This window comes from Emydura macquarii, unplaced genomic scaffold (genome assembly GCF_026122565.2).
Source record: "Emydura macquarii macquarii isolate MOO-44397 ecotype Brisbane River unplaced genomic scaffold, CSIRO-AGI_Emac_v2 contig_3128, whole genome shotgun sequence".
Classification (NCBI taxonomy): domain Eukaryota; kingdom Metazoa; phylum Chordata; order Testudines; family Chelidae; genus Emydura; species Emydura macquarii.
Window position 1 is genome coordinate 5,151,487 of NW_027133265.1, and position 14,227 is coordinate 5,165,713.

Sequence of the window (14,227 nt, forward strand, 5' to 3'; positions counted from 1 at the left end):
AATGGGGAACAACTGGCTCAGTGGTAGTACTGCTGAAAAGGCTCTGAAGATTACAGTGGATCGCCAATGGAATATGTGCCAACAATGTGATACAGCTGCCAAAAAGGCTAATATCATTCTGAACTTTGTATTAGCAGGAGTGTTGTATGTAAGACACAAGAGGTAATTGTCCCACTCTGCACTAGTGAGGCCTTAGCTGCAATATTGTGCCTAATTCTGGGTGCCACACTTTAGGAAAGATGTGGACAAATTGGAGAGTCTAAAGGAGAGCACCAAAATTATAAAAGGTTTAGAAAACCTGACCTATCAGGAAAGGCTAAAAAATCTGGGCATGTTTAGTCTTGAGAAAAGACAAACGGGGGGACCTGATAATAGCATTCATGTATGTTAAGGACTGTTATAAAGAAGAGAGTGATCAATTATATTCTATCTCCACTGAAGATAGGACAAGAAGTAATGAGCTTAATCTGCAGCAAGGGAGATTTAGGTTAGATGTTAGATGTTAGGAAAAACTTTCTAACTATAAGTGTACTTACACTCTGGAATAGACTTTGAAGGAAGGTTGTGGAATCCCCATCACTGGAGGTTTTTAAAAACAGGTTGGACAAGCGTCTGTCGGGGAAGGTCTAGGTTTACTTGGTCCTAGACCAGGCGCAGGAGACTAGACTTAATGACTTCTTGAGCTCCCTTCTAGCCCTGCATTTGTATGATTCTATAATATATAATCACATTTAATTGAGTCTGTTGCCTTTTTAATGGGATCATATTCATTCCCTGGAAGTAGTACAGAATTATTTCTGTTGTGCTTTCTACATCTGCCAGTATTATGAAAGGATTTGAGCTCTTCTGTCCCCACCCCTTCTGAAGATGGGTTTATTGGTACTTAAAATAGTGACTTTCATTGAAATTTGAAATCTTCCAATTCTTTTGGAATGTCTGAAACAGTAATCAAGGTTTAACTATTTTCTATTTTATATCTGCAGATGGCTATGCGTTCTCTCAAGATGAAAATGGAATCGTTTCCCAATCTGAAGTAATAAGAGCTTATGATACCACAAAACAAAGACCTGATGAATGGTGAAGGACTGCATCTTGAGACAGAGAGTCCTTAAAATTATTTAAATAAGACAAACTACTAGATCTTTGCTAGGATCTGCTAGCAGGGTCCAGTCACAAAGATTATAGGAAGATCGATGATGATCTTATTCCATAAAGTTTGGATTAATGTATTCAATAGACATAAGCACTGTGCAACTATATTGTAACACACCATCACTTTACATTTTTAACAAGTATTTGCTTCCTCTTTGTAAACAGAGGTTGAAAATTACCTTGTTGTATTTTGCCAGATCGCTTATTTACAATGAGGCTGAATCAGTATTGTTCATATATCATAATACTTGGGACATAATTAATGGTCAGATTACCACTATACATACACAGACTATTAGCATTTGTGAAGGTTCACAAGTGGTAATACGTTTAAAGTACAGTTGGTAACAAACCTTTGATTTCAACGGGTGCTGAATAACCAGCATTTTAATGGTGGTAACTCATCTTATTAAGCAAGATTTCAAACCAAGGTGTTTATAGATTTTTGTGTCAAACTAGCCTAAAACAATATGTTTGCCAAAGAAGTTCCAAAATTGTATTTCTCGAGAATCTTTGGTAGTCATTTGCAGAGAAATTTAAAAAGAAATTAACTTAAAGTCCTGAGGTCAGAACTGCATGCGTGATTCTCCATACTTGATAAAAATGTACAGCATAATGAGCCTAATTCAAGTTGCCTGTATGGCAATTGCTTTCAAGTCTGTGAAACTTTGCAAGTTTGGTCTTATACAAGCTTTTTATTTTTATTGTTTAATACGGCTGCCACCTTTTACTATGGTGCTCATATTACTGAGTTTTGTTCAAATGACAAACAAAACGAAAATTTCTCTGTCTTACTTTTCTTCATCACAGTTTAGCCATTTTTGCAATGCTTGTGCTTTGTATGCACAAATTTCACAATTTCATCAGAAAAGGTTATCCTAATTCATAAAAACAGATTAGCTATTTATGGGATTTTCATCATCTTTATTCTAAAGTTATCTGGAACATGACTTGTTAAAGTAATGTATGCCCTTTAGCTCTGTGTGGTGTGTACTATTCCATTTGCACCAGAAGCACCTCCTAGTATGCCCCCAAATATACAGAAGTAGTTCTTTGCAGCTTATTTGTCAGATCGTAAACCTCCATACTTTCATCTTTTAACAAAAATGGAGGGAAAATGCACAACAGAAAACAAGATTTTCCACAATTTGCTCAGCTCAGCAATATAAAGGTTGCACTTCTCACCAGGAGTACACTGTAATAAGAAATTTTTTTATATTAATTATCTTTGGCATGTCTCAGCCCACTATCACGGCCTAACTTTTTCAGATGTGTCTATTTGTGACAATGGCACAAGCAGAGTCCAGTTTAATTTTTTTTTAAAGTTTGTCTGTTTTAATATTGACTTAAAGGTCATTATAATAATTTAATTTTAAATTTATTTTATATAGAGACAAACGCTTCTTAACTTTTAAAATTTTCAGACCACTAAGCTAAGTAAAATAGATACAGTTTTACTTTGAATGTCAGTTGGATGTGAGAATGGAACAGAGATTTTCCCATTCACCTTTCAGGTTATTAAGAGCTTCATTCTTATCAACTTTTGTCCTCAAAATCATCCAATTTAGATGGTAAATAACAAGCAGTACATCTCTTCAGCTAGTCCATGTCCTACCAATCATTTCTTGACTGTTCATATACTTATTAAGGACTTGCCTTTCAGCACTATGCAGGCTTCACGTCTCACTTCACTGCACTACACAATTTCCTTACTTCTCATTTTCAGAAAATATACAAATCACATCACACATCAAAGCCCCAGCAAGGAGGACACCACATGAAAGTACGTACCTATGAAGACATACTGATGGAATGGCCTTCCATATTTTGTATGTATGTTACGCACGCTTTTCCTCTCCCTTTCCCGGTGTGATCTTTAAACACAGAAGACACAGGGACAAAGAAAATGTATTCCACTATACACAGCACTGCTAGTCAATCATGCAGAGAAGAATTGCCTTCAGAAAAGCCATTTCAGGATAGATAAATAGATGGATCAATATGGGAGGGCCATATCACTTGATATAAGGCAAGAAAAAATCGGGGGGCATGCCCCTTTCTTAAAATATGGATCCCTATTTTTGACATCCATCCATTTTTCACTTCAACAAATTTCTTATATCATTCCTCAGTATATTTAGCTAATATAAAATAATTAAATCAATGTCTCTCTTTAAAAGTAAATGCATTTTTAAAAGTTCATTTAAGTTGTAAAAGGTAGAAACATTTATTTGGCAAAAAATTATGTAAAGCAGAGAAATGTAGAGAAACTATTGTATTGTGATGAAATTTACAAACAGCTTCACTTATCCTGTTTTTACTTTCCTATAAATTAAAGTATGCTATATTTACCAGAATTCAGAAAATTAAGATGCCCTGCTACCTACAGTTGGTGACAAAAATAACACACTTTAGTTCCAGTCCATTTTTTCTTCATTGCTAAAAAGGTAGCTATTAGCACATTTCATTTAAAGCCTGGAATCATACTGGAATTCTGGCTGGTGATGTTGCATTATGTTATGTACTGCTCTGTTTCCAAAGCGGGTATAATCTCATCACCACGGGTGTCATCCTTGTGTGATTACACATTTTAATTTTAAGTAGTGCCACACAAAATCAATTTTGAGTTTCTCTCACTTTGTATATGTATTTTTATTCCCCAATTGTAAGTCTGTTTTGGATATATTTTTGCGCATACTAGATGTTGCTTATTGTCTGATGGCTATCAATGGTGATGTAATAGTGCTTCTTAAAAAGTTAATTAAAAAATGCTTTTTTATTGCTTATACAGTTCCACTTTAAAATATAAGATCATCTCAACAAAGTGTGCCTGTATTGGTTCACGTATACAATACACATTTTATTTGCATATTTTTAAAGATAGTATATTATTTATTTATTATACCATGTGTTTGTTAAATTGAGCCATTGGTTATGCAGGTGTTTGTTTTAAGGAAAAAAAATAGTTTAGTCAAATTACAATACTTAATCATAATTCATTTATTCTGATCACTTAACCCTTTAATTTTGTGTGACTAAAGTCCAATATGGAATTCACATGGTAATTTGCAGTCTACATTATGTGCACTGCATAATAATTACAAACTACCATTAAAAATATTTCTTCAATGAAGCCAAAACCAGTCAGAAATCAATTGATCTTATATGCATATTGTTGTTGTTTTAATTATTTATAAGAATGTAACAGTTATTCAAAAGGTTAATTAATTGGTAAGAAATTTTAATAAGCCTAGTCATCGTTTGTATTTGGACTTTCTTTTGCCATTTTCTGATTTGTGGAAAGCAGCCTCAAACGATTTATAGTAATGCATCTTTCTATTTGTATAAAAATAATAGAGAAAATATTTTGAGACAGTAACAGATAGCTGAAGATTCCTATAAAACCCATACAATCCACCATATCACAAAAATATCTTTTACAAAATGTCACAAGGGGCTTCCTGTGTTGCCTTAACCTTGAATTGGAATGTGCATTAAATTGAAGGAAGGGAAAATAGTGTTTTCCCATTTTTATCTTGATTTATCTGCTGTGTAAAAGCAACTGTAGTTTTGATGAGTTAATCATTCTGCCTGCATGAATTCATATTTTAAAGTTTTCTGAGCTAATACATGGTTGTTGCTGATGTCATTTTTCTGTCTTCATTTATAGACTCACATCATAATGTATCCAGAAGTTAATGATCTGGAAGTTAATTAATTGGTCAGTTCAACTTTGTTAGTACTGGGTATGTTTTTTTCTAGCAAAACTCAACAAATGTAGTTTTTACCAGCTTGTTCTATAAATGTTGTTTAATACATCTTCATTAAACAAGGAATATTTTAGCACTCCAAAAACTTGTGCCTGATCCTCCAAACCCTTTTTCCCATTTGCTTCAGTAGGACTAGTTATATGAATGAAGACTTCTTGTGTAAGTAAGAACTTGCAAGATTGGGCCCTTTGTTTTTTAAGTACTTTGAATTAAACACAAGCTTTTCCATACATACAATAATTAGTCATTGCAAAACTGTGATGACAACATGTAAAGCTAAAATCATGTTTTAGTGTTTCTTTTTTCGAGACTAGAAGCCATAAATGCATTAATATTGTTTGTCTTGTTTGACCTGATTTTTCTTTAAGTTTTTCAGTATTTCATAAGTATAAACTGCTGTGAAAGGCAGACACTATGTTAAAGCAAAGTTTGCATTCAAGGTAAGGTGGAGTTTTCCAACTTCATTGAACCAGTACTGCTGAAACTGTTGTGGAAATTGTGAAGTTGCATGAATGGAGAATTTTTGACTCAGTGTTTATGGTAGTTTTTCTCAGGTTTAGTTTTTACTGGACATTAAATGCCCTGTGTTTTAATAAATTTTAGTAATGCTTTTCGTTCTATGCAGTGTTACATGTCATTGGCATTTTCTGAATGTGCATGTTTTGAACTGCAAATTTTAAATGTTTTGTCTTTTAATTGTTGTTTAAAATGAATAAACTTTACCATTAATTTAAAAAAAAAAAACAACCTTTGATGGTTTTAGTTGCAAGTGCTACAGGTTAAGTTCAAAGGAAAACTTTTTCACATGCATTTCATTATTTCCATTTTAATCAATTGAAATGAGACATACTGGAAATAAAATAGGTTCCACACTAGTACTCGAGCACTTTAATATTACTCTAACAAACCGAGAAAATAGCAAAGCATTTTACAACTTTTAATTAGGGATGTAAAAGGTTAATTGATTAAACGTTTAAACGGTAATCAGTTGTTTAAATGGTTATTAGCTGTTTAAACATTTTAAACAGTTGATTACCGTTTAAACTGGGGGGTGGAGGGGAGCAGTAGCTGGACTGGCTCCTGCCAGCCAGAGCAACTAAGCAGCTCTCGCTGGCAGGAAAGCGCAGAGCCCAGCGCAGGAGTAGCTGCAGCTGGGCTTAGCTCCCTACGAGCAGTGGGAGCACAGCGCGGAGGGAAGAGGGGGACAAGCCACAGCTCGGCTCAGCTCTCAGCGAGTGGCGGGGGGAGGTGAGCCGGAGCAGGGCTGGGCTTGGCTTGGCTCAGCTCCCCGAGAGTTTAAACAATTTAAATTAAACTAATTTTTACATCCCTACTTTTAATAAGTATGATTGTTTGCAGAGGACCACTTATGCTCCCATTTAAGTCAATGAGGTGTTTGCTTTAACATCATAAAGGGACCAGGAAAGATTGCAACTGACCAAGTGAGGCATGGCCTGAGGATACTCTTGGTAAAGAACAGGAACAGCACTCTTTCAAACAGGAAAGCTTTTCAGTGAAGGGGCCAGGAAAGAAACTGATTAAAAGGAAGTCTTGTTTGACTTTTATGAGGGCTTGGTGTTAAAGGCCCTATCATCCACTGTCACAGCCAAAAGATGTTTCTTGGTTAATGGTGTGTTCCACCTGAATAAGAGTGGATGTATCCGGGCCAGATTTGAAGTGTGATTGTAGACAGGTATTAACTCCTTATGTACATGGAGTTTTCAAAAGCGACAAGGAATGTAAATTGATCAGAAAAGAGATTTAAAGTGGCAAATTATTAAAAATTATACCTATTTTGCAGTTAGTGTGCAAAATACATTTAACACACTGATTTGGTATTCTCTGAGGGGCATATTTTTAATAAACAGATGCGCAACTCTCACTGAAGTCTGTGAATCCAAATCTGCCCACTTAGGACTCTGTAAATCCAATGTATTCCTGTTCAAGTTAATTAAGAATAACTGGAAGCAGAATTTGGCCCAAAATCTTTAATATTGCTGTCAAGTTATACACACTAGCAGGAAGCATATGTAAACTTTGCATTGTCAGTTTTATCAGTCCAGTTCTGTCTTTCAGAAGTACTAAGCAGCCACGACTCCAGTAGAAGTCAATTGGAGCTGGAGATGCACAGCACCTCTGAAAATTAAATTCATAATATGTATGAATCTGACAATATTCAGTTGATTGTCCTGTCACTTGTACTTATTTTGGACTGGTGTCAGAACACTGAAGTTAGTGGAATTAATTTACACTAGTATAAGTGGGAGAAGACTCAAGCCCACTGTGCTCACAATGCTTATTAATCTAAATTGCAGTATTGCACTGTATAAACATATTAGATACATTAACCTAATTCATTTCATGCATTTTGTTCAAACATACACCACATAACCCCTTAAGAAAAACACCTTAACTGGGTCGTTAAAACTGTATCACAGGCCTGAAAGTGATTTACCTTTTAATTTATCTATAATACTTTAGGAGATCATTCTAATTTCTTATTAATTTTTTTAGAGTACATATTGCAGAGCTATAGTTCCTCCACTTCACTGGGGGTGAAATTCACTATTCCCACATGTAGCCCAAATAAATCAGACTTTGTGCAGGAGATTCTACAGGGATAGGGGAAATCCAACCTTTAAACCACAAGCAGGAGCTGATTATTATTTCAATCCATGGACTTTAATAGTGGCTGGCTGTCCACACACAGGATTTTGTGTCACTAGATCCACATAAACATGGATACAGTAATCCAAGGACTCCTCTTTCCTGGTCTATTTGCAGTCAGTGCAGACTTCCGCAATCAAGTGGCACACAGGTTATTCAAAGGCCTATGTGCACAGCTGCTTCATCTACACTCCTCATTTGCCAAGATCTAAGGCAGATGCCATCAAACTGTTAGGTGCACTGGCCTAAGGGGGCATGGAGGAATGTGGGGGGACGCAACAGGACCTGGGCCAGCCCCCATGGGCAGGGTGAAGAGGGAGCGCCACCTCACCGCAATCTGCTCTGGGCCCACCCCTCTTTTAACTTAGACTGGTAAATTTTCATAGCAATTTTATGATGATGTGAAATCATGTTTTTTAATTATTTTTAAATGTATCCATTATTGTATTACAAATTTAGGTGAGAATGGAAGTTAAAATCCATACATTTTCAATATTAGCTACATATTAGATTTAAAATGTCAAATTTATAGAATTAAGAGAATCTTCTTCCCTGTGCCCCTTGCTTACACAGTTCTACTAACACTGCATTTCTAGAAGAAATAGCTATTGGAACTTCATGTCAGCAATGCAATGAAAAAATATTTGAAAAGATTATGAAAAGAATTAGAAAACGAGAATATATTTTAAGTAAAAGTGAAAAAGGTCAATTGCTTTGACTTCAGTGAGAGCATAATCTCGACTGAAGTGCACTGTAAGCAGAGGCAGAAAGCAACCTTTTCTGGAGGATGGCCCACATTTTTAATGTAAAAAAAAAATGGACCTCATTTTAACTAAATTCCTTAATTTTATACTAATTTAAATATGCTTTTGATAATTAAACTTTCCCAAATGCTTATGTAATGGAACTGTCAATTATAATAAAATATTTCAAGAATACTTTACACATTGGCAGATCTGGTTTGGTAGGATAAGCAAGTTCACTGTGGTGATACAGGAAACCCAAACAGACAGACTGCCTTTATCTGTGCATAGATACACATGCAAGCCGGGGGCCCTGATTGGATTAATGTTTCCTTTCCCATAACTTGCTGTTGTGTTAATGTTTGGGGTTTGTTTTGGTGTGTGTTAGGTTTTTTTGGAAGTGAACAGAGGGAGAAGTCTATTCCTATAATGGGATATTGTAAATTCAAGCAGAGTAGTAAACAATTTAATATAATCATTTTAAATTTAAAATGTGTATATAAAAATAATTAGTTATGTTAATCTGTGTAGTTAACTGCATATTCAACACTATTACACTATATTAAATCTGCAGCATCCCAGGTGTATGGATGGAAAATAGCTTGTAAAAGAACAAAATTAACTACTGCTTTTAATGTATAGAAAACAAAATACAAATGTATTGATACTGTAGCCAAAGGAATATTGCTTAATAGGCTCACACTTTGTGGATAGCATTTTTTTCGAGAACTAAAACCAAAAATTAAAATTTCAACCAGTTTATTGACATAAAAAAATCAGTATGGCTGCTAAATAATTAGCGTTGGCAATGCTGTACATACATTTTAAATTAGGAATTTATCTTTACATTTTATACATTACTAATTTTACAAATAGAAATTGAAGACCAGTTTGCCCACTTGGTATTTATTGTTGCTAAACAAAAAGTTTTATTAAATGTTGCTAAACAAAAAGTTTACAGTAAATTCTCCCTTCATAAAACTGCTTTGAAGTAATGCTGATTTTAGGATTTTACTGGGCTAATCTCTTAATTAGATTATTGTGCAGTTTGTACTTTTTTCATAGATAATGATCTGACTGTTGGGAGCTTGGGCAGGTTTTAAACTAAACCTAAATAGTAGTAGAATATCTGACCCTATCTTTCTAGCAGTTTACTTACAAAAGTAAATTTTATGCTCCCTAACCTCAGGTATATTATGTGTACTTTTAAAAAAAAAATCTGATTCTAGCTGGGGCTGTTGTGAGTACAGCAGTACACCCTGGCTTGAAGTAGTAATAACAACCAAATACATGGTTTCTACTTTCAGCATCCTCACTATAAAAATTGTTCTAACATCCCTTGTTTCTGGTATCTATAATCATGCCACCCCCCCCCCCCACCACCATTTTTATAGCTTTCTTCCCTCAAACCCACCTCTGGATCCTGCAACCCTTACTCACGTGAGTAATCTCACAGCAGTAAATGGGACTACTCTGGTGAGTAAATGATTGTCCAAGAGCTGTAGAATCAGGTCCCTGGTTTGCTATAACTGAATAAATATCATTTGGCCCTAAAAACTCTAGCTATGTAGTTAATAAGTTTATCCCAAAATGGTCATCTAATTCGCTCTGCAGAAATTCTGCACAAATTAGAATAAATATCAGGGCACTTTTTTGAAAACAATAAATGTTTGGAATAGGTCACAACTGCAAGTAATTATGAAACAAATCCAAGGCAATGTTTTACAACTAAAGTCGGTGTTTCTTTGTACCACACAGTTTCTACACAATCTTGCCCTTTCAAAGGGCAGCTCCCCCATTCACATGATTTTGAGTCCCATAACCACAACCTATTAATGTGAAAGGTATACAGTAGTACACTTCTATGGCTGTATTATTTTTGAAAACCACTAGCTAAAATCTGGGCAGCTTCTCCCGACTAGGGATGGATCTGGTTGGAGAGGATAGCTGAAATATGGTGATGACACCAAAAATCCAGCTGGCTGAGTTAGGTGGATAGCATGGCCTGTTTGTAAGCAGCCGGATGTGTAAGGTGAAGGTGGAGATGGCACTAGGCACCCAGATTCTGCCCTGGCGAAAGAGAACCTGCGAACGGAGCCTCCAGTAGAACTTGAACTGGTTGCAGTACTTGACTGTCTGGACGGTGTCCTGAGGCTAGTCGAGGTCAGGATCATTGGAAGAGTCTCGATCTGATAGCTTCGAAGAGAGAATCGTATTGGTTGCTGTGATGTTTGTTTAGGTCTTAAACACGTGCAACAATAAACAGCTACCAACGAGCCCACAATAATGAAGGCGATGAATATGGATCCAACAATAAGAAAAGGGACGTAGATCGGCTCTGAATAAAAAATAAAAGTACATTTTAACACGGCGAAATAACTCGTGTATTTAAACTCTGCAAAGTTTTCACAGTCCCACGTTACTCTTAGATTCGCACTAGCTACCGCGCTTTTTAAAAGATACTGCTTTCGTGTGCTACAACTAACAGTGTGTGTGAACCGCGCGCCAGCGGCAGCTAAGAGACTAAACAACTTCGAGATTAAACAACAACTTCGCTGATCGTGCATTAAGCTGCATTTGATTTTTAATTAGCCTTCAATTCCCCCATGCACACATTAAAAATCCTCCCGGCTGACAATTTCAGTAGAATAATGGTGAGGGGTAATACTTTAGATCGCTATTGGGATCCTGAGGGGTTAGTCCCCTTCGTGCTGGTTGCTGCAGGAGTAGTTTCCAATGGTCGGCTCGGTTTTCCTTTCGTTCAGGAATCATGCACCGCTTTTCCAACAAGTTTTCTCGGAAACGTACTCACTGCTGCAAACTATAACTGCCTGACTCCATGGCCTAAGCTCCAGCCTCTTTTTCTGTGGCAAGTAACTTTATTTACAGGGCTTGGTTTTCAGCACCATGACTGTTTGTTTGTTATATAGCCGATCGGACTGGAGCCTCTTTTTACAGTTAAGGCTAGTCATGGCTGGAAAGGAAAAAGTAAAACAGACCCGGCTCTGGCTTTCCAGGGGATCGTTCACCGCCCTTTAATGTGAACTTGCCTTTCGGTTTTATGGGGTTTAAATGTTTGGGCCACTGCTAAATTGTGGTAGTGATGAAACCAGATACTTATTTCCAGTAGCCGTTTACTAGTCGTCCCCCCCCCCCCCCCATTGAGATCCTATGGCGATCTCAAGACGCAGCCCACGGCCGCTGTTCAGTGCTGTGGCTGGGATCCCGGGAGCCCGGCCTTGATTTCTTCCCCCGATGCCGCGGGTTTATTATAGCTCAGGACGCTGCGGCAGCAGCTCCGGCCGGCTGAGAAGTGTACAAACACCCAGCCTCTGCCTGGCCCGCCCTCCGCGCAGACAACGGCGCGGCAACTCGGCTGCTGCTTTGCCCGAAAGGCGACCTCAGCCCCTGATTTCGGAGCGCGGCCGGGCACCCGAGGGGGTTTTCCGGCCCTGGCTCCCCGGCGGGGAGAGTAAAGCCCGGCTGCTGGACGTACGTGGCCTGGGCTGAGCTAGACGCGGGGCTTGCCCCCAGCTCGGCCGATCTAGGAACCCATCGCAGTCCCCTCCCCCCAGCGGCGGCCGAGCCCCGGGGCGCAGCCCGTGGGTGGCCCGGCCGGACCGGACGCCGCAGGGAACCCAGCGCCCCGCACCAGCCCCAGTCACCCAGGGCAGGTGAGCGCTCCCGGCCAAGCTAACAGGGAGGAGCCGGACCCAACCCCGCTTCTAGTTTCCGTCTCCCGCCCGCAGGGCAGCCCCTGCCTCCCGGGCCGGCGGAGACCCGTCACCTGCCGCCGCCGGCGGGCAAGTCCCCCAGCGGCTCAAGGAGCCCGGCTGCGCCGCCGCGCGCCTGACTTGCCAGGGAAGCTTGGCCGGAGCTTTCTCTGCCCCGCGCGGGGCTGGGGGGCGCCTGCACCACCCCTCCCCCAGCCACCCAGCGACTGGCCGCGGGTCGGGGGCTGCTCGGGACCCGGAGAGTAACGCGGGCAGCGCTCCCCGCCCAGACCCAGCGCGGAGCATGCCGCCCGCCCTGCCTGGCTGGGTAGCAGGGCAGGGCAGGGCAGGGGAGCCGGCCGGGCTCTAGCGCCCCGCGCCTCTGTGGCCCCCGCCGAAGGCTCGGAGCCCGGCCACGCGCCCGTCCGGCGCAGCTGCGGGGCTGAGCGCGGCTGCGGGGAACAGCTGGAGGGAGCACCCGGCCCCGGGCTGGCTCCGAGCGCCGCCGGGCGGTCGGGACGCAGGAGCCGCACGGAGGCTGAGACCAGGCGGGCCGGACACTCACGGGCCGAGCCTGCCGGGTTCTGCGGCTCTCGGTCGTTGGTGCAGCCGCCCTGCTCCAGCCGGGCCTCGGCGGCGGCGCAGCAGTAGCGCAGGGCGCAGGAGCCGCAGCAGATGGTGGCGTCCGGCGTGTCGAAGTCCTCCGGGCACTGGAAGCCCTCGTGGTAGCGGCCGTGCCCGTCCATCCAGCCGTGGCAATACTCGCCCCCCGGCGGCTGGGCGGACGCGCCCCGGCCCCAGCCCAGGAAGCCCAGCAGCAGACAGCGCAGCAGCAGCCCCCGGCCTCCCATGGCGGCGGCGGGACCGCGCCCGGCTCCCCTCCCGGCCGCGGCTTCTGCTCCGGCGGGCTACGGGGCTAGCCGCGAGGGCGGCGGCTGCATCGCCGCGGCCACCTCCTCGGGCGGCGCCCGGCGGGCGCGGCTAGCGCGGCGGGGCCCGGGGGAGCGGGGCTGCCCCCGCCGGCAGCGCGGGACGGGCACACTGGCTGCTGCGGCGCCGCTCCCCGCCCGGCTCATAGCGGCCCCCACCGCACCGCGCCCATGGGGGGCCGGCTCTCCTGAGCGCAGCCCCCCGAGCCCGTCGGGGGGGAGGGCGCTGCGCTGCGCTCCCGGCCCCCGCTCGCCTCTCAGCCCTGGCTGCCTGGGGGAGCCGCCGGGGCCGCCCGCAGAACCCGGCCCGCCCCAGCCTGGCAGCCCCGCGGGCGGCTCAGCTCAGCCTTTCTCCGGCTGCCCGCTGCCCTCGACCCTGCCCTTCCAGCTTCCCCCTGCCCCCCCCCCCCACTCCCGCCCCAGCCCATCCCCCGCTGTCCCTCATCCCTGCCCCCCAGTCCTCCCCCTACCCCCGCCAACTCCCCCAGCCCATCCCCCGCTGTCCCTGCCCCCCACGGACTGCTCCCCCTCCCAGCCCTTCCCCGGCTGTCCCTCATCCCTGCCCCCCACCGACTGCCCTCCCCGTTCTCTCTCCCAGCACTTTCCCCTACTGACCCGCATCCTGCCCCTGCCCCCTGTCCCTCACCCTCCAGCTCCCTCCTTCCCCCACTGTCCCTCACCCCAGCTTCCTCCTGCCCCAGTTCTCCCTGGCTGTCCCTCACCCCTGCACTTGCCCTTCTCCTGCTGTCCCTTACCCATGCGTCCTCAGCCTTTCCTCCACTGTTCCTTCCTCTGCCGGCTGCCTTCACTCCTGCTTCCCCCTCCCAGCCTTTCCCCTCCGCCTTCTGACCTTGCCCCTTTCCTCTACCACGTAGCCCTTCCCTACCCTGCCCTCATCCCTCTACCCCCCCCCTTTTCCCAGTCCTTCCCCTGCCTTCACCTGCTGCCCTCACCCCCATCTCCTCTCCTGCTCCCTGCTCTCAACCCTCCCCCGTCCCTTTCTTGCAGCATTTGCCCACCTGTCGCCCCTACTTCCCAGACTTCACCCCATCCCCCCATTTCCATTACTGCCCCTGCACATCATCTGCTGGCTCCGCCCTGAAGCTTCACCACACCACTCTTCCACAGTGCCCCATCGCTCCGACTGGATTACTGCAATACAATTAATAAGTAATAATAAGAACAATAACAAATGTCAGATCAGGCTGAATTATGAAGCCTATATACTCAGTGACCAATGCAAGTTGGCCTGA

At 43.1% G+C, this 14,227-nt stretch overlaps 2 protein-coding genes across 6 annotated transcripts in view; one reads left to right on the forward strand and one right to left on the reverse strand.

The window, feature by feature from the left end:
- Positions 1-5,387, forward strand: part of ATP8A1 (ATPase phospholipid transporting 8A1) — a 215,715-nt gene extending 210,328 nt beyond the window's left edge. For all 4 annotated transcript variants that reach the window (XM_067531192.1, XM_067531193.1, XM_067531194.1 and 1 more), the window contains one exon: positions 984-5,387. In XM_067531192.1, coding sequence (XP_067387293.1) covers positions 984-1,081 — 98 coding nt within the window. In that variant the 3' untranslated portion in view covers positions 1,082-5,387. The remainder of the gene's footprint in view (positions 1-983) is intronic.
- Positions 5,388-10,221: 4,834 nt separating this feature from the next.
- SHISA3 (shisa family member 3) lies at positions 10,222-12,949 on the reverse strand. Of its 2 annotated transcripts, none has more exons than XM_067531180.1 (2): positions 12,611-12,949; positions 10,222-10,670 (listed from the first exon to the last, which is right to left on the reverse strand). In XM_067531180.1, the coding sequence occupies exons 1-2, from the start codon at positions 12,894-12,896 to the stop codon at positions 10,222-10,224; spliced, it is 735 nt and encodes a 244-aa protein (XP_067387281.1). In that variant the 5' UTR covers positions 12,897-12,949. The 2 variants fall into 2 exon arrangements, 1 of the variants encoding a protein (XP_067387281.1); XR_010916821.1 differs by having other exon boundaries at positions 10,661-10,670; positions 11,829-12,949.
- Between the last annotated feature and the right edge of the window lie 1,278 nt (positions 12,950-14,227).